Source organism: Rana temporaria, chromosome 1, assembly GCF_905171775.1.
Source record: "Rana temporaria chromosome 1, aRanTem1.1, whole genome shotgun sequence".
NCBI classification, from domain to species: Eukaryota; Metazoa; Chordata; class Amphibia; order Anura; family Ranidae; genus Rana; species Rana temporaria.
Genome location: NC_053489.1, coordinates 295,727,551 through 295,750,813, shown reverse-complemented (window position 1 = coordinate 295,750,813; position 23,263 = coordinate 295,727,551). Strand labels below are relative to the sequence as shown.

The following is a 23,263-nucleotide window of genomic DNA, read 5'->3' as shown; positions in this document are numbered from 1 at the left end:
GCATACCACGCCTAAAGTATGAAAGGCAACCTCCGTAGGATGCGCCGGCAGAGGACAGAAGGATGGAAGAACAACGTCCTTATTCCGGCGAAAGGCAGAAACCACCTTCGGAAGAAGGGAAGGTCGCGGGCGCACCACCACCTAATCCTTATGGAGGATCAAGCATGGCGGCTTGCAAGACAAGACCGCCAACACAGAAACCCCTCTAACAGAGGAAAAGGCCACCTTCTGAGATAGTGTCAAGAGAAAATCTCTTGGATGTTTTCAAAAGGAAGGTTCCTGAAGAACCGAGACCACCAGAGTCAAAACTCATGGGGGAAGAGATGGGCCAAGAGAGGAAAGTATATAACAAACACCCTGCACACAAAAAGGAACCCACCAGGGAACGGGCCGCACCAAGGCTGAAATCTGCCCCCAAACGGTGCTTTAAGCAATTTTTAGATCCACTCCAAGCTGTAAAAACAGCAGGACCCTGGACACAAAGTACGTCCGTGGACGTCACTCCATCCCTTCACACCAAGAGATGTAGGCCTGCCAGGTGCGAGGGTAGATCCTCCGGAAGAAGACTACCGTGCCCTCAGCATTGATGAGATGACCGAGTCGGACAGACCCCGGTCACTTAAAGTCTGGCTTCCAATAGCCATGTTGAGCAAGTCAGTGACTGTACAACAGGAGGAAGTATGGGACCTCGAGACAGAGGGACCTCCCGCCCTGGCAACCACCAGGGTACCTCCGCTACCAGGCGCCCGATATCGGCGTACCAAGGACGCAGAAGTCAATCTGGAGCGATTAGAATCATCGGGATCTCCTCAGCCTCCACTCTGTGGAGCAGCTGAGGAAGCAACTACAATGGAGGAACGGCAACAATTTGCCGATACAGACCCCGCAGGGCCACCAGCGCAACTTGCGCGTCTGTACTAGATCACCAGACCTGGCCACTAACTGACACCCTTGCGGTGTAGATGAGCGGCCAGGAGCTCCATGCCCTGTGAGGCTCTCCTCCTGCAATGGAGCCGAAAAACCCCAAGCACAAAGAGTAGTCCCGCCTGCCGGTATACCTGATGGTAGACCGAAGCCACGGCCGTGGCGTTGTCTAGCTGAAAGCAGATCGGACGACCTTGCAATCTCCTCGAGCACGAGGAGAAGCATAGCCTGATCGCCTAAAATAGTAGGACAATGAACGGTAGACAGCACCTTGTATTCCCAGGCGGTCTCCTACCCAGGCCTGACCCTGAGTAGCTACCGAGACCAGACGAGGCCAACTGGACGCCCCAGGTTCACAACCCGTGAGGCTGGCATCCGTCGTAAACACTGACCACTGGAAGAAAGAAACAACTTCCTGGACCGAAGAGTCGGGGATCTCCGTCACCAACTCAGAGAGACTGACTAGGTGGCGCACCAGTATCTGATGATTTCAGAGACAAGAGATTTTTACGACCTGGACAGAATTTCCCCTGGAAAACCCAAATTTGGAACTGGGCATACAGTACCGCCTCGAAGGAGGCTACCCATAGGCCCCGGACCAGCAGGTGCCAGGAGAGAAAACCGATTGCGTGATGCCAATACCTTCACCGCAGACTGAAGAGTCTGCAATTTCTCCAGGGGAAGAAAGACCTTCGCCACCGAGGAGTCCGGATCAACCCTAGATACTCCAACACTGAGTCGGAACCTAGCATGCCCAGGATTTGAACCCTGGGTCACACACATGGAGGGCAGGCTTGCTGCCACTGAGCTACACCTTCTGGCCTAAACGTTTAACACCCTCCCGAATCTTCTGAGGGTCTGAATGGGAATAACACATCCACTAGGTCTGAGACAGAAACCCTCTCTCATCACGAAGCACAGAAAAAAACACTGACATGGGCAAAACGGGACATGCATGTATGCGTCCCTAATGTCCGAGGACGCCAGGACGTCCCCCGGATGAGTGCAGCTACCACCGAACGAATGGATTCCATGCGGAACTACCAGACATTCACAAAAGGTATTTAGGGCCTGAGGCCCATAGAAAACCCCAAACCTCTCGTCTTGCAGGAAAGGTAAAATTACCCCGCAGCTTAGCAAGTCCCACACTGCCCAAGGCAGACCGACGGGCCGGGAGAGGAAGACACAAGGAAAGAACTTTGTTCTGTGGATAGGAGGAAACCCTATCTAGTACTCTGAAGAGACCACCTCACAGACCCACTGGTCAGAGAGCAGGGAGGTTTCACCAAATTGTGAACCTGCAAGCCGCCCCTCCCACCTAGAGACAAGGAGGGATGGCTACATACATTGGCAAGATTTGGGTGCCGGCGTGATCGGCTTACGCACCCAGGGACAGATTAGTCCCCCAGCTGGGCCTTTGACGGCCTGGGAGGGTTGCCCCTAAATAATACACACACATAGTGTGTATGTATATTATGGAGGTGTATGCACACATGCCTTTGGTGGAAACCGGAGGAAACCCACGCAGACACAGGGAGCGACAATGCAAGCTCCAGGCAGATTGGCGTCAGTGTCTGGATTCGAACCACTGACTCTCTTGTTGCCAAGTAATGGAGTTAACCACTACACCACCATGTGCATAAAACCATTCTGAAACAGAAGCCCTGAATAACAAGGGCGTGGCATTCATCACAGACCTATATGAGGCCCTGGACCAGCTGATCCGCTAGCCTAATAACTTCGGGAGAGAGTCGGTGCTCCTCCACTGTCTGGTGCAAAATGCTCACTCCGTGAGTTGTATACAGCACTAGGGGTCAGGACTACTCCAAGATGGCCGCCGAGCGTTCAGAACGTGGCCACAGGAAAATGGCCGACCGCAATGTAAGCTGCGCCATAGTGTGACTACGACAAAATGGCCGCCAATGGGAGTTTTTAATGTAATTGAAAAACCTCCCAAAAAATGGCGCCAGCGCCGACTGAGACCCCAGAGCAGTGGCCACAATAGGCCACAGGTCAGACCCCAGGATGGTAAACATGGAACGGGTCAGTACTTCAGATCTTCTATCAGTCAGATCCATACAAGCGGGAGTTCCCGCAATAGGGAGAGTGGTCACCTATACATGACGACCAGAGGGTCCACCACCGGAGAAGAAGCCCACCTTTTGAAAAGGCTCTCCTCAAAGGGGAACTGAACCTCCCGGCGCTGAGGGACTACAAAAGCCCTCAGCGGCTGTTCTCATTCTGCCTCTTAGAAATTATCAAAGAAGGGCACAGAAGGAAAAAACCTACACAGAGCGGTCTGATTTGTGTGATCCAAAAAGACCGAGCCCTCAGCATAAACCCAGCTGCACTATCCAGCTTAAGAGAGTCCCTTGCCGCAGTGAGAAGCGCACCCATAAATGCCTTATCCTGCTTTTTTTTTTTTACTACCCAGGTACCTGGTCCATGGCTCCATAACAGAGCATTCCCCAGGGGATAAGGGGGGAAGGAAGCACTCTTTTACCGCCCGTCGTCCACCCCCACCCTGGCACAAACGTGTCCAGGACTAACAATAAAACCTCTGTGGGAATCCCAGGTGCTAACACCCGCTGCCACCACCAGCATGTTGGGGAAGGACCCAGATACTGACTCCAAATATTAATAATATTTACATAGTGTGTATGCATAATATGTACACCTGTCCTTACAAATAAACAAAAGCTCCTAAAGCCCTATTTAGGGCCTCTCACCCACTTGCTGCGCTGATCAGGGGTACCCAGGGGACTCACCTCAGGAGGAGACTGCCCAGCGCTGCCGTCCGCTCTCAGCACACAGCGTGTGAGAGTAAAAGAACCGTGAGGTAACTGTGCGACATCTGCAGGGACCTGTGTGCCAAATGGCGGCAGAATGCCGCGTTTAAACAGGAAAAGCCTCCTAGGGCTTTTTAACAGTGAAAACCCCTCACAGGAAAGCCCCATACAAAAAAGAAAAAAACAGGCCAGATAACAGTCACCTCAGGAAGGCCCCCCCCCCCCCCCCTGACAGTGGCAATGTTAGCAATGCAGCAAGGGAAAAAGGAGCAGGGAAGGGAGGAGAAGAGGACCCCCGAACCCCAGGAATGCCCAGCCGTACTAACCCACCGAAGCAGGAGGGACTGTACTTCCCTGTCCGAGCGAGGACTCGCTGATGCATTCTTCTTTTTCAAAATATTTTTATTGAAGGGTTTTCAAAGTACAGTCGTAACATTGCATAAGTGAAATATGAATGCATAAATGAAACAACTAGTATTGCATGACATATAACTGGGCTGCTGAGATGTGCAACATTAGAACAAGAAAATCAAACAGAACAATCAAACGGCAAGTTGTGTCCACGACAATAGGGTTACACATTAGTAGATGTATCAAACAGAGGGGGAAAGGGCGAGCTGAGTAGGGAGGATGAAGGAAGAGTAGAAGGAAAGGTGAGGGGGGAGAGAAGGACCTGAGAGTATTAAAATAACATCATTATCAACGGTTGTGGCTGCTGTTGTACCAAATTTTCCATGGGTTCCAGAGGGACATCACCTTAGTGTTTATTTGTTTACTTCTAGAGAGGATAGTTTCATAAGAGTGGTGGGTTTGTACCAGGTTAACTACTTCTGGGAGAGTAGGGACATCTTTTGATTTCCATATTCTGGCGATCAAACGTTTGGTTGCTAGGAGAATATGTTTGGTCACTAGTCTGAGGTTTGGTGGTAGATCATCAATGGTGAGGTTGAGGAGAGCTAGTTGGGGAGTCAGTGAGATGGGGAAACCAAGTATATCCCGTAACACCGATTCCACTTTAGTCCATATTGGTTTTACAAATGGGCATTTCCAGAAAACATGTATGAGTGTACCCGGGGAGCTACATTCCCTCCAGCATACATGGGATGTGTGTGGATGGAATTTGGACACTCTGGATGGAATCATATACCATCTCATCAGCATTTTTTGGGCAAGTTCCCATAATGCGGTGCAAGACATGTATGTGTACACTGATTTAATAGCCGCTTGCCACTGTTGATCTGAGAAATGGGTTTGTAGATCCTCTTCCCAATCTGCGTGTTTGGACTTTTGGAATGTACCTTACTCCTGTAGAGTGGAGTATATCAAGGATGTACCCTTGAGGTTTTGTTTATCTGAGAACATGTAGTTCCACAGGGTGATGGGGAGGGAGCCTTCTAGGAAAGGGTTCGCAAGAAAGCATTGTTGAAATCTATAGTAGTTAAAGTAATGTGGTAGGTGCACTAGATTTCTTTTAGAGGGTTAGAAAAGAGGTATTGGCAATTAGGGAGCGAAGTTCAGACGTGTAAGTTGCTCGGACTGTTACCCAATGTGGGATGTGTAGGTCTGGGGTTAGCAGTTTTAATGTTGCAATAGGTATGGCGATAGGCTTTGTTGGAAGAGATACCCATTTAGTGGAGTGAATTGCTTTCCAAGTCTTGACAGAGGCTTGTACAGTAGGAGAATAAAGATTGAGATGTAGGCTTCTGCTAGGTGTACTGAACAGCCATAGAGATAGGTTAGGGCCTGGGGTCATACAATTTTCTATATTACTCCAAGGTGTAGAGGGGGTTGAGGACATCCATTCTCTCAGTTGTGAGTGAATAGTGGCTGTATAGTAGTCCTTGACATCTACCTGACCCATCCCACCCAATGATCTGTGTTTAATAAGCTTTGCATGGTTGCATCTGGGTGTTTTACCTTGCCATAAGTACCTTGTCAAAATAGATTGTAGTGAATTAAGATAAGAGTGAGAGAGCGGTATAGGGAGCATACAAAAGATGTATAGTAGCTTAGGTAATATCATCATTTTGAAGGCTGCGAGGCGACCAACCAGCCCAGGAAAATTCATATTTGTAAATCTTTGTCGTCTCGCGGATCAACATTTGTTTAACTTCCGTGTAGTTGTGGGTGAACAGTCCCTTAGTGGATTTAGTGAGAGTGATACCCAGGTATGGTATCCCGGTATCTGCCCAGGGGTAAGGGTACTTATTCCTGATGAGTGTACTAGTGATTGAGTCTAGACCCATGTCCACTCTATAATAGGAAACACTACTAAAGCATTGAAGTAGCGTTTGTACCGAAGCCAGGGAAGAAAGGGGGTCTGTAACCATCATTATGACGTCGTCAGCAAATAAATAAATTGTGTGCTCCATGGAGCCAATTTTAAAACCTTTATTCACTTTGTGGCATCTGACATGTTCAGCCAGAGGTTCCATCACTAGGTTAAAAATGAATGGCGACAACGGACACCCCAGGCGGGTGCCATTGGTGATATGAAATGGTTTGGAAAGCATTTCAGAGGTGTAGACTCGGGCTGAGGGGGAAGAGTACAATGCAATAATAGCGGACAGTATGGGTCCCTGAAAACCAAACTTGGTAAGGGTCGCTTTCATATAGTCCCAGTGGACTCTGTCGAATGCCTTCTCTGCGTCCAAAGATAGCAGCAGAGAAGGCGTACGAGTCGACTCAGCATTATGAATGATGTTAATATTCCTACGTGTTGCATCAAAGGTTTGTCTGCCCTTGGTGAAACTCGATTGATCGTCGTGTATGAGAATGGGCATCAGATCAAACGATTGGCTATGAGTTTTGCGTATATTTTTGTGTCTAAATTTTGCGCGCTTGTGGGTTCCTTACCTGGCTTCGGCAGTGTGATGATTAGAGCAGATAACATTTCTGGAGGGAGAGAGGACGACAAGGCAGCGTCATTACATACTCCAGTTAAGAAGGGTGTCAAAATAGATCCAAATTTCTTGTAGTATTCGCTAGTTAGACCATCAGGGCCTGGTGACTTATTCGAGGGGAGATCTAAGATTGTACGAGTAATTTCCGATTGGGTGAATGGAACGTTTAACAGTTGAAGTTGATCCTCAGAAAGTTTAGGAAGGTCAATTATGCTATGTCTTGGGGAGTGGGTTGGCTAACTGAGGAGTCGTCCTTTAAAGGGTCACTAAAGGAAAAAAATGTTTTAGCTAAATAGCTTACTGCAGTACTGGTTTCATGTCCTCATTGTTCGTTTTTGCTTTGAAGTAGCTGTAATTCTGCTGTGATCTCCACACTTCCTGGTTGCCTGTTTCCTTATAACCATGGTACTGGGAGATTTTCACGGTGGTCTAAGCTGTCATTACTGTGTGTCTAAAACTCCTCAGATTCATTTTAAAAACAAAACACTGCCCTGGATTTGTTTGCTTTTGTTCTGGGAGTCTTCCCGACTCACCTCTCACCCGGAACTTCATGTATGTACCTTTAAAATCGAAAGTGAAACTAGAGGATTATATATGATAGATTAAATTCAATTTTTAATCATTTTTAAAAGGAATCAGTTAACTTTTAATGTCTCTATACCCAATAAACAGTCATTTCAGCAAAAATTAGTTTTTCCTTTAGTGACCCTTTAAGTTATATAATGAATTGTAATAGTGGCCAAATGCATCCGTAATGGCAGAGGGATCAATTCGTTTTTGTTTTGAGGCGGGATGGTATAAGTGGGAAAATCTCGATTTTAGGTAGTGGCCTTTGATTCTGGTGGCCATGACTTTCCCTGTTTTGTTACCAGTGGAGTAGTGTTTGGTTTTAAAGTGGGTGTGAGCTTTTTCAAAGGATTCTAACAGGTGAGCCCTCAGTTCTTGTCTAAGGAGACCTAGTCTTTTTTGTGTCAGAAGTAGGATTAGATTGATTTTGAGTTTCTAGCATTTTAATTTCAGATGTGAGATCATCAAGGCACGGTGCTCTCTTCCTCCTCTCTCTAGCTCCCAGCTGAACAAAAATACCTCTTATGAACGCCTTGTGAGCATTCCATAAAACAAAGTTATCAGTAACAGAATTAGTGTTAAGAGCAAAGTATTGTGCAAGACTTGTTCGGATGTGTTCAGAATATATCGGGGAGTGGATGAGGGAAGCATTCTCTCTTCAGATCCGAGTTTTCGAAGAGGCAGGTGAGTCGGACAGAGTCAAGGTAACAGGGGCGTGGTCAGACCACGTAATAGTAGAAATTTCCGATGACGAGGCTCTGGGCGGGGGACCATTTGTCTACCGAAAAATAGTCAATCCGGGTATATGAGTTGTGGCGGGGGGAGAAGGAATAGTCTCTCGGTGGTATGGTGGCACCTCCAAACATCATATAGATCATGTGATCTGATAAAGGAACCCATTGGCGATGGGATTCTACTGGAGCGAGCTGAGGCGTCAATCGAATTGTCCGGAACTATATTGAAATCTCCACAGATAATGAGATGTCCTTGTTTAAAACGATCGATTTTTTTCATCAGCTTGGATAAGAAGCTAATTTGCTTCTTGTTGGGGGCATACACCGTCAACGGTATTCCTGGTATTATTTAAGGAACAGTCCAAGGCTAAGTATCGTCCATTGGGGTCGGCTAGAATGCCATGGAGCGTAAATGACAGCGAGTTTTTGATGGCTATTAAGACTCCATTTTTTTTTTCTCAGGACCTGATGCTTTAAAGATGTTCGTAAATTGCTTGTTGGAGCATTGTGGCTCTGCTGTTATTTTGAAGTGTGTCTCTTGTATGTCGCAGAGAGAGTTTTGTGCTGTCTTCCATAGAGATCTTTTAGCAGGGTGATTTAGTCCCTTCACATTTATTGACAGGAATTTGGGCATTTTGTGAAGCGCTGAGGGTTATAAAATGAAAAGGCGGTACTTACAGTTCTTGTCAGGTTTTGAGGTACAGCAGGGAAACGGAAGGTGGTCTGTGTATTCTGTAGCTCAGGAAAGCGTGTCCTCAGAAGATAGGGTTCTCTCCAGAGATGCATGGAGGGAGGGAAACCGAGGAAATTAACAGTCAAGGATAGTTGGCAATGACGTCCTTGGGGGTACACGGGGGTCAGTAGTAAATCAGATGAACTACTGAGCACTGTGGAGGGTGAAAGTTTGTGGATAAACTGCAACGAGCAGGCACTGAACCGGAGTGCATAAGTAAGATGAACAGAATAGGTGCACTAACCTCATAATCACTTGGTAGCACTGGGATGCCCCCTGTCGGAAAGCGAGGTAGTGTTGCCTGAGGCGTGTAGTGGAGGTGATGCTTCCAAGTCAGGAATGATCTTCCATTTTTTGAGAAGTAGAACGCCTTCTTCCACTGTGTGGACACTGTGTTTCACTCCATTCCTGGTAACCAGACCTTTGGTCGGGAATCCCCACAGATAGGGTATTTTGTGATTGTTTAACGGTTTAGTGATGTTTTGGAGTTGGCGCCTTTGTTGGAGAGTGTATTGGGAAATGTCATCAGAGTTGCAATTTTGCGTAGGGCAGTGGCAGGTGGTCGAGACGTCTTGTTTTGGATAACATCTTTTGTATGATAGAAGTGGATTCGCATAAGAGTATCACGGGGCACTTCAGGTGGAAGGTGCGACGGTTTAGGTAGTCGGTGGATGAGGTCGATAATTGTATCTACTTGTGGAAGCTCCGGCAGGATCGACAAAATCATCTGTCGCGCATATGTATTCAGGTTGGCTGGAACGATTGTTTCAGGTATTCCTCGTATCTTTACAAATGTTGTCTCGAGCGGTCTTCCAGGTCCGCCATTTTGGCCCGTACCCACTGCTGCTCCTCTTTAACATGTTTGTACGCATCCACTAAATCATTGACTGATTGTCATATCACCCATTTGGCGTTCAATGTGGCCCACTTTGTTGCCCATGTATCCCATTTCAGATCTAAAAGCCGTGAAGATGGAGGAGATGTCAGTTTGTAAGGAGCTGTGGAGAGACATCAGCATGTCTTTCAGCATTGTATCTATAACTGGCTGGTTGTTGGTAGGGAAGGCTGCTATGGGGGAGGCTGTGGGCGCCATCTTGAGGTGGTTATCCAGCGCAGGGCTTACCTCAGAAGCCTGTGCTCCGGTGTCCAGGCGCATCCGCGCTTTTTCCTGGCTGTTAGAAGAGGATGGCCCAGGGGATGAAGTGGGAGCCAGGGAGCTTGATGATGGCTGGGATGGAGGATCTTCATCATCCGGCAGGTCGGTGTATGCCCGCTCTCCGCGCGGGGAACGATCACGGGCACCATCTTGGACTTGGTCTCCCGGCGAGGAGAAGAAGCCTGTGAGTTTCTGCGGTTGGCGGTATTCTTTTATTTTGTGGGAGGACCCGGCCGGGTTCCCTAGACTGTGGGGGTCCTGATGGTGCATGTCTCGTAGTGTGGGTTAGTGCTGTGGTAAAAGAATCTCCGGTCTGTGCGGGAGCTGAGGAATCACGCGTCCATGCAGCTCGGCGGTTAGCCCCGGCCCTCCTCACTGACGCATTCCTGACAGAACTACATCCGCAATGGAGGTAGCCGTCGGCCCAGTCCACTGTGAGTGAGGCAACACCACAGCCCAGTCATATGTGAACCTCGGAGCAAAGCTCACCAGCCACCCCTGGAGTCATGGGGTATGGCGTGGCAGACCCAGCCTCTTTGCAAAGGTGTGCCCACGCTTGCTGGTCAGACTGAGTAGACTACAAGGATCTATATTATCCAGCCTGTCTCTCAGCCGACAGTTGAAAGAAGATTCTTCAAGAAAAAGTAAAATAAAATAAAATTTCTCCTCAGGGCGCTGGGCCCAAAGGGAGCCATACGTCCTTCTCCTTGCTAGGCAGAATGAAACTGAGGCTGCATGCTGCAGTGAGGAGGGTTGTCTGGAGGGACCGCCCCCTGGGCGGGGCTGTGCAACTCTGTTAATGTAACATGTATTTAATTATCTAACATGTTTCTGCCTAGTCTTCTTCTGTAAACAGGGAACATAACCCACTTGTCAAGATTTAAGGAGCTGTATCCGTCCATGAACGATAAGAGAAATAGTATTTTTTGTACTCAACGTAAAATCCTTTTCTCTGTCGTCCATGGACGGACACAGCACCCACCCCTCCTTTTTAGGTTTGTACTGCTATTTGACAAACTGAGGCTGCATGCTGCAGGGTGAGGGGTTATGACCTGAGGGGGCTGTTCAACTCTGTTAAAGTTACATGTTTTAAGATAACATGTTCTGCCTAGTCCTCTCCTATGAACAGGAACATAACACACTAGTCAAGATTTAAGGAGCTGTGTCCGTCCATGGACAATAAGAGAAATGTGTTTTGCAACTTATGTTTGTGGGTTTAAGTAAAACGTTATTAAAAGGGTTAGAATTACTGACACAGGCAAAAGTTCTATAAAGTTATATGAGAAACACCTTTATTACAAGGTGGTTATGTATGTTTCAGTTTGGGTATAAATTGTGAGGGAGATGAGCTGCAGCTTTAGAATGTCTGTGGGAGAAATAATATTTCCCCCCTATAAGGATGTGTCCCTTACACATTGGTTTTAGTTTGTCCTTTGCTATAACTTAACTTGGAGTGATTCTTTAACATTTACTTTTCAGCCAACAGTCTTAATATGTGACTACACAGAGAAATGTTCCATGTTATAACACCAAGCGTTAGAAAAGATAATTGTAGACAGTTTGGCCTTCAGTCTACATTGCTTTTGACTTCAAATAATGGTATCCGTGAAACGTGTAATACAACAATGCATGTTCAAATTTGGGTGATGTGAGAGATTTTATAAGACAAAAGAAAATGTTTAAATATTTAGAAAAACTAAATCTTACCTGAAATTTAACATTTTTCCTATATTAAAGTGATAAAAAAAAAACCCTGAGCATTTACAAACACATATGTCATATTTACCTGCTCCGTGGAATCATTTTGCACAGAGAAGCCCCGATCCTCCTTTTCTGGGGTCCCCCACCAGCACTCCTGGACCCTTCCCCCGTTGTGTCCCTCCTAGCAAGCTGCTTGCTATGGGGCACCTGTGCATGCTCACTCCTGAATTGGTTCTGTGTCCATTGACACACAAGGGCTGGCTTAACCCTGTCCCATCTCTTTCCTCACTGGCTGTGATTGACAGTAGCAGGAGCCACTGGCTTAAGTCTTTGCTTGAGATCTGGTAAAATAGGGAATTCCTTGCCCGTTTTGAAAGATTTTGCAGGTCTTTCTTAACTCAAAATGGGCATGTCAAGGCCGAAAATAAACTGCAGTACAGCAAGCCTGTGGAAGGCATTAGTGAATTGTTAGCAAGCATGTTGCGTGAAGCTCCCTCTACAATAACGGCAGTCTGAAGGAAACCCGTCTGCAGCTTCCTCCAATACGGTCTCCATTCCCATCTGCTTCTGCCTCATCTAGGACAGGCATATCCAGATGCAACTGAGATAGAGAAACGGGAGTAGAAGAGGAGTGGTGTTTTTGGGCCCTGGACAGACACGCCTGTATGTAGGCTGTTATTTGTCCAAGGACATAGATGCAGAAGTTTTTGTCAAATAGGCCACTTGCTGTGTGTCTAAAATAGAACTAAAATCAGAGGCAGAGACCGAGGCTAGAGCCAGCTCTTTAACTGGTGCAAGAAGTGTGTCATCACTATGAGATTGAGTGTTGAGCAGGCCATTAACATGGTAAAAGTTATACTGCAGTTTTGAAATGATTCCCTTTCACCTGGTCTCTGCTATAGCTACATGTGAAGGTATGCTCTTGTGGTGTACTCGCAGAGTATGTTGCGGAATGTACAGTAATCGGGGTCCAATTGAACTCAGCAACCAAAGTCTAGACTGCCCTGTAGCGGGTCTTTGTGGCATTAGGGCAGCAGGAAGAGCCCCAGTGCCCTACAAGGGCTCTAGGCAGAAGTTACGGTAATGTGTGTGACCTGGTGTGATGCAACACCTGGTCACCTACCGAAGACTAAGCTCAGAGTAGTTAAGCTTTAGCACCAAATGTAAAAAGTTTACACTGTAGTGAATACAAAACAAATATCATCCAGCCTTGAACAGTCATGACAGATGTATACAGGGTGACTATGTCTTACATGTTCATGATGCTGGACTGCATATAAAACGTCACCCTTCTCGGTGGGTATACCCCCCAAAGGGGTCTTTAGGGACTGGATTGCATAGTAATGGACCACAGCGCTAGACCTGTATAGCAACCTGCGGCCTATTAAACGTGTTGCACCAATTGTCAAAGTGAACACCCATGCAGGATGCAGTGCCCAAAACATTACAGTTCATCCCCACAGCATGGGGATCAGTTATGGCTTCCAAGGTTTACAGAGGTTGTGCCAATCTGGATGCTTCTATTTGTGGCACTAGAAAGCAGTGAGAAGTTTATTGAAAAAAAAAAAAAAAAGACAAATGAAGGAGTAAGGTTTGTTATTCAAGGACACTAGTATAAAACTGAGGACTCATGGAATGGGGTAGGGATATAGGGAAGGCACCTGGGGGTGTGTCTTTGAAAGTTTTGCTAGTGTGCAATCTCCTGAAGGTACAAGCATATAAACCAGAGGGTTATAAATGCATTGCCTGTGTCCTGTCCTATCTCCTTGGATACACAAATAAGCAGCATGAGACATTCATAAAGACATAAACCTCTTTGCAGACCATGTCTACATATATAATACTAACCTGTGCTGTGCATGCTTGATGTATTCCATTTATCATAGTGCTGAATGTAGACTGTTTTATACATGCTAACACATTTGACTACTAGATTGCACCAGGCGTTAACTTTCAAAGATTCCTCAAAGTACTTACCTTATAGTAAGGCAAAAAGAGAGTGCAGACAGCACAGTATGGCTTGATTTTAGAGACAGACTCATTAAACTCTCTTTCAGCAGCAAAATTTTGCACCTTTGTTTGCCAGAGATGAAAGAGAGGTTTAGCCCAAACATCAGTTTCTTCAGTTGCTTCATCAACACATTCTGAAAATTCTGCAACCCAAAAAAGAACATGTACAAATTAAGTAATATGAAACATATAATTATTGCTATAATTGTAGAATATAATTATATAACATAATTGTAACATAACTAGTGGGAGTAAAGTCTTCTTGTTCAATTGAGCATATAACAAGACTTACCTATAGGTACTATAAATAGCTCCTAAACTTGCATCGTTAAAGAGGAGGTTCCCCTAAAAATAAACATTTTACATTGCATTTCCCACATTAATGACAATTAGAATCGGCTGGTTTTATTTAAAAAAAACGTCCGTAAGTACCGTTTGCTATATGCGTTCTCACCGCCAATTCCGGGTACGATGGTGGGGATGGGCGTTCCTAACTGATGGACAGGCATCCGACCGACGCATACATCGCGTCACGAGATGCCGAAAAAAGCCGAACTTCGGTGCGGCTCTATACGGTGCATGCGCACTGACGTTCGGCTTCTCACGGCCGATTCGAATTGTCATTAATGTGGGAAATGCAATGTTAAAAGTTTATTTTTAGGGGAACTACCCCTTTAAGGAGATATTTCATATATACACCGCCATCGGTGCATGTGCTCTGAAGTAACGGCTGACCGTGACATTTCTTCAGGGCCCTGTGCCAAGACGGGCGGCCTCCGTGCGCATGCGTGGCAGTGATGTCATTGCGGCTCCAGCTAATCACAGCGTCAGAGCCTGCAAACCCAGAAGAAACACCAGGGAAGGTGTCAGTTGTCTCAGCGGTGTGCGGGCGCCGTTGCAGGGCTTTGTTCCAAGGTAAGTATTTCATAATAATCTAGTATGCGATGCATACAAGCTCATTATGCCTTTGTCTTAAAAGTGTTTTTTTTTATCGTGTTTACAACCCTTTTAAGTACAGTTTTCTGGTGGCTACAGGTAAAAATAGTAAACTTCTTAAAAAAATTTACTTGTCACTTAGACATTGGCCCAAAACAAATGCCTAACTTGATGGAAGGTGGATTGAGGAAACATTTTTTGATTGTACTTCCCATTAGGGCCACAGGAGAACCTTTACTATGTATACAACTATTGGACTCTTGTGATCCAGACTCAGCTGATTGATGGCTATCAGCCAATAGGAAACGAGCCACAGCAGGCCCAAGAAAGATCCTGACAATTTTAACAGAATCCATCTAGCTGATTGATCGATAGCAAAGGCTCTGCCTTTCAGTGTGCAGTGCCCGAGGCCCATTCCAAACTGGTGATGATGCAATGAGCACAGGAGAGGCACGGTGGAGAGCAGTTACTGACAGTCACTGTTCTCTGCTTTAAGCCGTCAGAGAGCTGACTGATCAGTGATCGGGCAATCGTTTATGCCCCGTACACTCGACCGGGTTTTCTGACGGGAAAACTACGAGGATGGCTTTTGGCCGGGAATCCGGGCCGTGTGTATGCTCCCTCGCAGTTTTTCCGACGGAAAAACTGCCAAACCCGCCAGCAAAAAAAGAGAACCAGCTCTTATTTCCGTCGGAAATCCTGCGCGTGTGTACGGGGCATTAGATCTCGGTCTTAGAGCTGGCATGAAAAAGCTGCAATGTCACACCAATGCTGCAGTTAGGAGAGTATGCATATTTTATTCTTGGCAACTCTTAAATTTCTCCTTTAACCACTTGCCGTCGCGGCACCGTCATAATACGTCCACAAGGTGGCTCTCCTAGGCGAGAGCACGTAATATGACGTCCTGCCTTTTAGCCGCCACTAGGGGCGCACGCGCGCCGCCGGAGGCGCGCGCGCCCCCCGCTCGCCCCCGACTCCCGTGCGTGTGCCCGGCGGGCGCGATCGCCGCCGGGCACACGCGATCGCTCGGTACAGAGCGGGGACCGGGAGCTGTGTGTGTAAACACACAGCTCTCGTTCCTGTCAGCAGGGGAAATGCTGATTTTCTGTTCATACAATGTATGAACAGAAGATCAGTGTTTCCCCTAGTCAGGCCACCCCCCCCCCCACAGTAAGAACACACCCAGGCATACTTAACCCCTTCCCCGCCCCCTAGTGTTAACCCCTTCACTGCCAGTGGCATTTTTATAGTAATCTAATGCATTTTTATAGCACTGATCGCTATAAAAATGCCAATGGTCCTAAAAATGTGTCAAAAATGTCCGAAGTGTCCGCCATAATGTCGCAATACCGAAAAAAAAATCGCTGATCGCCGCCATTACTAGTAAAAAAAAATATTAATAAAAATGCCATAAAAATACCCCCTATTTTGTAAACGCTATAACTTTTGCGCAAACCAATCAATAAACGCTTATTGCGATTTTTTTTTACGAAAAATTTGTAGAAGAATACGTATCGGCCTAAACTGAGGAAAAAAAATGTTTTTTTATATATTTTTGGGGGATATTTATTACAGCAAAAAGTAAAAAATATTCATTTTTTTCAAAATTGTCGTTCTATTTTTGTTTATAGCGCAAAAAATAAAAAACACAGAGGTGATCAAATACCACCAAAAGAAAGCTCTATTTGTGGGGAAAAAAGGACGCCAATTTTGTTTGGGAGCCACGTCGCACGACCGCGCAATTGTCTGTTAAAGCGACGCAGTCCCGAATCGCAAAAAGTACTCTGGTCTTTGGGCAGCAATATGGTCCGGGGGGTAAGTGGTTAAAGATGAGCGTGAGTAATTTAAAGATTAAAAGTCAGCAAGCTACAAAAAACTGCAACTGCGGACTTTAAAACAGACACTTATCTGTCCAGGGATCCAGCACTGTGTTAATGCAATATGGTTTCTTCACCGGTCTTTGGTTTGGGTATCAACATCTTAACTGTGAGCATCTGGCTGTGATCGCTTGCAGCTTTCACAGCCAGCTGCCCACTGCACATGTGCAAGCCATGCTGTGCTTTGTAAAATGGTCCCGCAGCCTTCTGAGACCTGTGATGTGTTCCACAAGTATGTGAGTGGGGGTGGAGGGGTTGGGTAGAACTTCTGCTAGGATCGCCTAGACACCTGTAAGCAGGTACCAGTCAAAACTACTAATAATATCTATCCCCCCCCAAAAAAAGTCCCAAATGGGGTGGGGGGTGAGGGGAGGAGACGGACTTGAGCTTCCAATTTTGGCTGAAGTACCATTTTTTAAGTATTCCATTGTGGTTCATTATTGCATCAACATCATTTTAAATGGGCTTCCAATTCACCACAATAAATGTAAAAATGTATACGACTCTTAAAAAATTAAGAGCACCACAATAAATAGTATATGCACTGTGGTGCTTTGGCCTCTACTGTACAATGCTTTGGGGTGCTATTCACACAATACATAGAGCAGGTGAGTTGCCATGCAATGTGGTAACTTTACTTTCAATACGTTTTTATTGAAAAATTTTCAAGTAGCAGATAACAAGGCTCGAGGCCCATAGCTGATGCAACAGCAACATATATGTTCAATACTCAGCAACTTATTTTCAAATGAGGCGTTCAAATACTTTTAGAAGGCCTAATGAGCCGAGAAATCATAGAAAATAACATAACAAAAGAAAAGAAGTTTAAAATACTATAAGACAGTAGAAACAAAGTACAAAAGTAAAATAAACAAACAAGCGCAACCCTCCGTCCGCCCTCCACCACACCAATGGAGGCAACAGCCAACGCATCGAAGAGTCAAGGAGTCAAAATTCTATACTCTGCGAAATTTGTATTCAAGGAAATTTGTACCGCTCGTACCAATCAAACCATAGTTGCCACAAGGGGCGTATTTTATGTAGGGAATTTTGCGAGGAGGCGAATAGTAGTTCGTATGTGGCATGGGTGTGGGTGGTCGTGATCACCTCCAGCAAGGGAGGGGGATGTACTTGTTTCCAGTGGCGGGCGAGTACTAGTCTCGCACTTAGGAGAATGTGTGTGGCTATTATTCTTTTATCAGGGGGGAGAGACTCAATACCCAACGAAAGCAATGCCATACCAGGCTCCATTGGTAGTGGTAGACCTAGGACATTGAGTATAACCTGAAAGACATCCTTCCAATATTTAGCCACCAAAGGACAAACCCAGAAAATATGGAACAAAGTTCCTAGATTCCCACACAACCTCCAGCAACAGTTCGGGGCCTGTGGGGCAAATTTTACTATTCTAGAGGGGGTTAAGTACCATCTTAATAAGATTTTCTGGTTAAGTTCCCACAAGTTCACACATTTTGTAGCCGTATATGTTATGTTAAAAGCCTTTTGCCACTGTTCAGAGGAATATGCTTTACCCCACTCCCTTTCCCACTCAAGTACTGCTGAAGATTTAGTAAAGACCTCTTTATCATTAAGTAACATGTAGAACATGGAGATACCCCTAGTCTTGACCGTAGGACTAGTGTAGAACAAGGTGACCTGCCATGGCAAGGAGATGGTCTTTATCGGATGAGTTCGCAAAAGGTGACTAATCTGCAGATAATAGTAACCATCTTTAGCCGATAGGCCAAATTCCAATTGAAGAGCACGAAATTATTTTAGGGCCGGGCCTACCATTATGTCCGTTACGACAATGTGGTAACTTAATAGTCCACTTTAAGTTGGCCAAAGAGAACGATGGCTAGCCATCTAGATGCAAAGCAAATTATCTTTTCCAGACAGCCCAATAGACTATGAATGTGAATATGCCTATATGTTCAGCAGATGCCCAGGCACTGCTTATGGTGTTAGATTGATGGTCATAGATGAAAACTATGTAGCAACTAGTACAATATATAGTTGTTTATATACAATTACACCCGTGCTACCCTATACCTTTAAGAAATTACAATAAAATCAAAGAATTAAGTAGCTGCTTTCTTAAAAATGTACATAAATCAAAAACCTCTATGCAACATACATGGAGTAAGTTGGTGCTTCAAAATTAAAACCACATATAATTCAACATATATACATAAACAACATGAGCTCAAATAAAATTGCTCTGTGCACCAACTTTAGATCACAGGTGCACAAAAAAAATGAATCTCCGTGAGCTGTGCCACTCCACCACACACTGCTTTTACCAAGGGGTCAAACAGATCTGGTGAGTGTGGTGCGGTGACACAATGCATGGAGATTACTTTTTTGACCACGTATGAATTAAAGTTAGTGCACAGAGCACCATTGAATACGTGGACTTATTACAGTAATAAGCACACAAATGACAAAATTATGTGGACTGTTTTATGGTTTTGTTTACTTTAGCTCATTTTGTTTGTAAATATGTTGCATAATAAGTGGTTTAAAGGGTCACTAAAGGAACATTTTTGTTGAGCTAAATAGTTTCCTTTACCTTACTGCAGTCCTGGTTTCATGTCCTCATTGTTCGTTTTTGCATTGATGTTGCTGTAATTCCTCTCTGTTCTGGTCACTTCCTGGTTGTCTGTTTCCTGATAACCACAGTACTGGGAGATTTCTCACTGTGGTCACTAATCAAGGAGGTGTGATTACTGTGCGTCTAAAACCCCTCAGCACCAATCCAGTTTCGTTTTACAAACCATCACTGCCCTCTATTGGCTCTCTGGCTCTGTACATCAGAGAACACGGAAACAACAGCAAAAACAAAACTAAACTACAGGCACATTATACAATTGTTTTTTATCTATTTTTAATCATTTTTAAAGGGAATCAGTTAACTATTATGTCTCTATACCCTGTAAACAGTCATTTCAGCTAAAAAAATGTTTTCCTTTAGTGACCCTTTAATATTGAAGCGCTGTATTACCCCATATATTTTGCATAGGGGTTTACGATCAATAGATCAGTGACCTAAAACAAAATTAAATACTTTATTTTCCTGCCCTGTGGGAATTGCTGCAATCAAAATCCCATATGTGAGCAAGTTTTTGTACTCTGTAATATGCCATAAAATATATATCTGGCAATAGCTTTCTTAACCACTGGCACGATAGCTCCATTGTTTTGACAGGATGTCATATGACGTCCTCGTCTTTTAGAGCCACTAGGGGGCGCGCCACCGCTGCGTTACTGGGAACACGATGCCCGGCGGGCGTGATGGCTGCCAGGCGACCGCGATTGCCCAGTAAACAAGCAGGACCGTGGATCTCTGTGTGTAAACACAGAGATCCACGTCCTGTCAGGGAGAGGAGACTGATGCTGTGTGCCTTGTACATATGGACACAGATTGGTCACCTCCCCCACTCAGGCCCCTTTATAATCTGCCCAACAACAAATTGGCCCCAAAAAAAAAAAAAAATCTCTTTTTTTTTTTAAGGCCATTATCAGATTAATCGATTCATCAAAACAATAATCGGCCAACTAATCGATTATGAAAATAATCGTTAGTTGCAGCCCTATTGGAGAGTTTTTGCGAAGACCACATAGGAAGTAATAGAAAAAATCCTCAAGGACTACAGTAACAGCAATATAATGTGACATTAGTTGAATGCTACCCCAATCTTTAAAAAAAAAAAAAAAAAAAAAAAAAAAAGTTTTGGGATACATGAACTGCTGGTTTAACTTGATGAAAGCGACAGCCAGCAAAGCGTTTCCTAACCTGTGCAATCATAATTTCCCCTTATTCTGCAAATGTTGATTGCAGGCATCCACAGACATGGAGCAACTGTCATGTCATTGCGCCAAGTCAGGAAGGCAGCTTAAAAAAAAAAAAAAAAAAAACAAGCGTACAGAGGTACTACCCCTTTCTCACTTCACTAGAAACTGTGCTTTTACTGCTGTCTCGGTCCCTATCAGATAGATATTCCATCCATAAAGGGGGTAAATCGCACCAAGGAGGGCAAAGTTTGAGCTTTTAGTATTACATACTGTATTTATTGGCGAACACTCACTTTTTTACCCTGAAAAGGGGGGGGGGGGAGACTGTGCCTGCGTGTTATACACAGGGGGCTGTGGAAAGTCTGCTTCCTGAAACTTCCCTCTTAAAGTTAGGGTGTGTGTTATACGCCTGTGCGTGTTATACGCCGATAAATACAGTATATTCTATGGTTCTCTTCCTTAGAATACAAATTTAAAAAGGACAGCTGTTTCAGCAGTGAAAGCACCAACATAAATGTAATACTATTGGTTGTTTACTATTCAAGGTTTCTTTAATTAAGAAAATTAAATCAGAGTTAAGGTGGAACTGAATCAGCTTTGAGATTATAATTTCCAGCAAGAAATTGTCCATGTATTACGCAGGTTCTACGCATGATCACCCACTGTAACAGACTTATTCCACAAAACTCCTATCAAACCACTTTTAAGGTCTATGACCCAGAAAATAAGAACAGATAGGAAGGGTAGAAATAATAACCATCAAAGAAAATATTACAAAAAAGTGAAAAGATATATCAATCGCTTAAATTGAAAATATATGTTCTTCCTTTTTTTTGGACAGACCGATTTGTAGGCATAAGTAATGGATAAATGAAGCACATTTCTAAAGACTTTCTTGACAGGGATATTTAAAGATACATTTCAGTCAAATTATTCAAATGTATCACTTAAATACATTCCACCATTTACTAAAATATCACTAGAAAAACACAACTGAAGACGTGAAAAAAAAAATCAACTAGCGGTCTCTTTCCAGACATTTGCAATGTGCATTTATAGTTACTCATTAGCATATATTATTTAAAGAAAACCTGCACATTAATAAACAAAAAAAATCTGATCCAACGTGTCTGTTTTGTCTGAAACCAGTGATAAATCTGAACAGAAAGTCTTGCTTGATATTAAGACTTTACAACACAAATATCCAGAAAAACGAATTTCAAAAAATGTATAAATTGATTTGCTCTTTAATGAGTGAAAAAAGTATTTGATTCCCCATCAATAAGCAAGATTTCTGGCTACCATGTGTCTTCTATACAGGTAACGAGCTGAGATTAGGAGCACTCTCTTAAAGGGAGTGTTCCTAATCTCAGCTTGTTACCTGTATAAAAGACACCTGTCCACAGAAGCAATCAGATTCCAATCTCTCCACCATGGCCAATAGTACCAAAGAGCTGTCCAAGGATGTCAGGGATAAGATTGTAGACATACACAAGGCTGGAATGGACTACAAAACCAAATCGCCAAGCAGCTTGGTGAGAGGGTGACAACAGTTGGTGCAATTATTTGCAAATGGAAGAAGCACAAAACTCTCAAACTCCCTCGGTCTGGGGCTCCATGCAAGATCTCACCTCGTGGAGTTTCAATGATCATGAGAACGGTGAGGAATTGGCCCAGAACTGCACGGGAGAATCTTGTCAATGATCTCAAGGCAGCTGGGACCACAGTCACCAAGAAAACAATTGGTAACTCAAGGACTGAAATCCTGCAGCGCCTGCAAGGGCCCCTGCTCAAGAAAGGATACATACAGGTCTGTCTGACGTTTGCTAATGAACATCTGAATGATTCAGAGGGGAACTGGGTGAAAGTGTTGTGGTCAGATGAGACCAAAATCAAGCTCTTTGGCATCAACTTAATTCGCCATGTTTGAAGGAATAGGAATGCTGCCTATGACCCCAAGAACTCAATGCCCTCCGTCAAACATGGAGGTGGAAATATTATGCTTTAGGGGTGTTTTTCTGCTTTGGGGACAGGAAAACTTCACTGCATCAAAAGGGACAATGGACAGGGCCATGTACTATCAAATCTTGGGTAAGGACCGCCTTCCCTCAGCCAGGGCATTAAAAATGGGTCGTGGATGGGTATACCAGCATGACAAGGACACAAAACACACGGCCAAGGCAACAAAGAAGTGGCTCAATAAGAAGGACATTAAGGTCCTGGAGTGGCCTAGCCAGTCTTCAGACCTTAATCCCATAGAAAATGTAGTAACTCAAACCTTTAATCTTTAAAATATATTTGTAGAATAAGAAATAGTCTCTCTTTTCACACTTTGTTTTACATACCAAAGGCCTGCAGGAGGAATGAAGCATTGTTTAAATGAACGTGTATTCATCCACGTCTAAAGCAGTGTTATCCAATATATCGCAATGTTATATATTCAGACAAGTATTGTTTTAATTCTACAGTAAATTGCCTAGAATTACATTTTATTTCAGCCAATTCAGATATGGCTACATGGCAGATGTGGCTACAAAGCATGATGATCTAAAAGGTTACAAGTCCATCTCCAGAGATCTTAATTTTTTTTTTATGTCCACTGTGTGAAACATTGATAAGAAATTTACAACCCATGGCACTGTAGCCAATCTCCCTGGACGTGGACGAAACAGAAAAATTGATCCACGATTGCAATGAAGGATTGTTCAAATGGTGGATAAAGAACCTTGATCAGCTTCCAGAAAAATTCTAGCTGTCTCTCAGACACAGGGTACAACTGTGTCATCTCTTACTATACATCAGGGATATGCAATTAGCATACATCCAGCTTTTGCAGAACTACAAGTCCCATGAGGCATAGCAAAAGTGACAGCCACAAGCACGACACCCAGAGGCAGAGGCATGATGGGACTTGAAGTTTTGCAACAGCTGGAGGTCCGCTAATTGCATATCCATGCTATAAATCATCATCTGAATGAAAAGGGGCACTATGGTAGGAAACCCAGGAGGACCGCACTGTTGACACAGAAACATAAAAAAGCTGGTTTGGAGTTTGCCAAAACTTACATGAGGAAGCCAAAATCCTTTTGGGGGAACTAAACAAATTACAGCTGTTTCGTAAAGCCCATCATTCTTCTG

At 44.5% G+C, this 23,263-nt stretch overlaps 1 protein-coding gene across 1 annotated transcript in view; it reads right to left on the bottom strand.

Annotated features, from left to right (window-relative positions):
* The window catches only part of KDM4C (lysine demethylase 4C), a 705,949-nt gene that overhangs the window by 253,666 nt on the left and 429,020 nt on the right, over window positions 1–23,263 (bottom strand). The window contains exon 13 of the mRNA XM_040357651.1: window positions 13,485–13,660. Within this exon, the coding sequence (XP_040213585.1) occupies window positions 13,485–13,660 (176 nt within the window). The remainder of the gene's footprint in view (window positions 1–13,484; window positions 13,661–23,263) is intronic.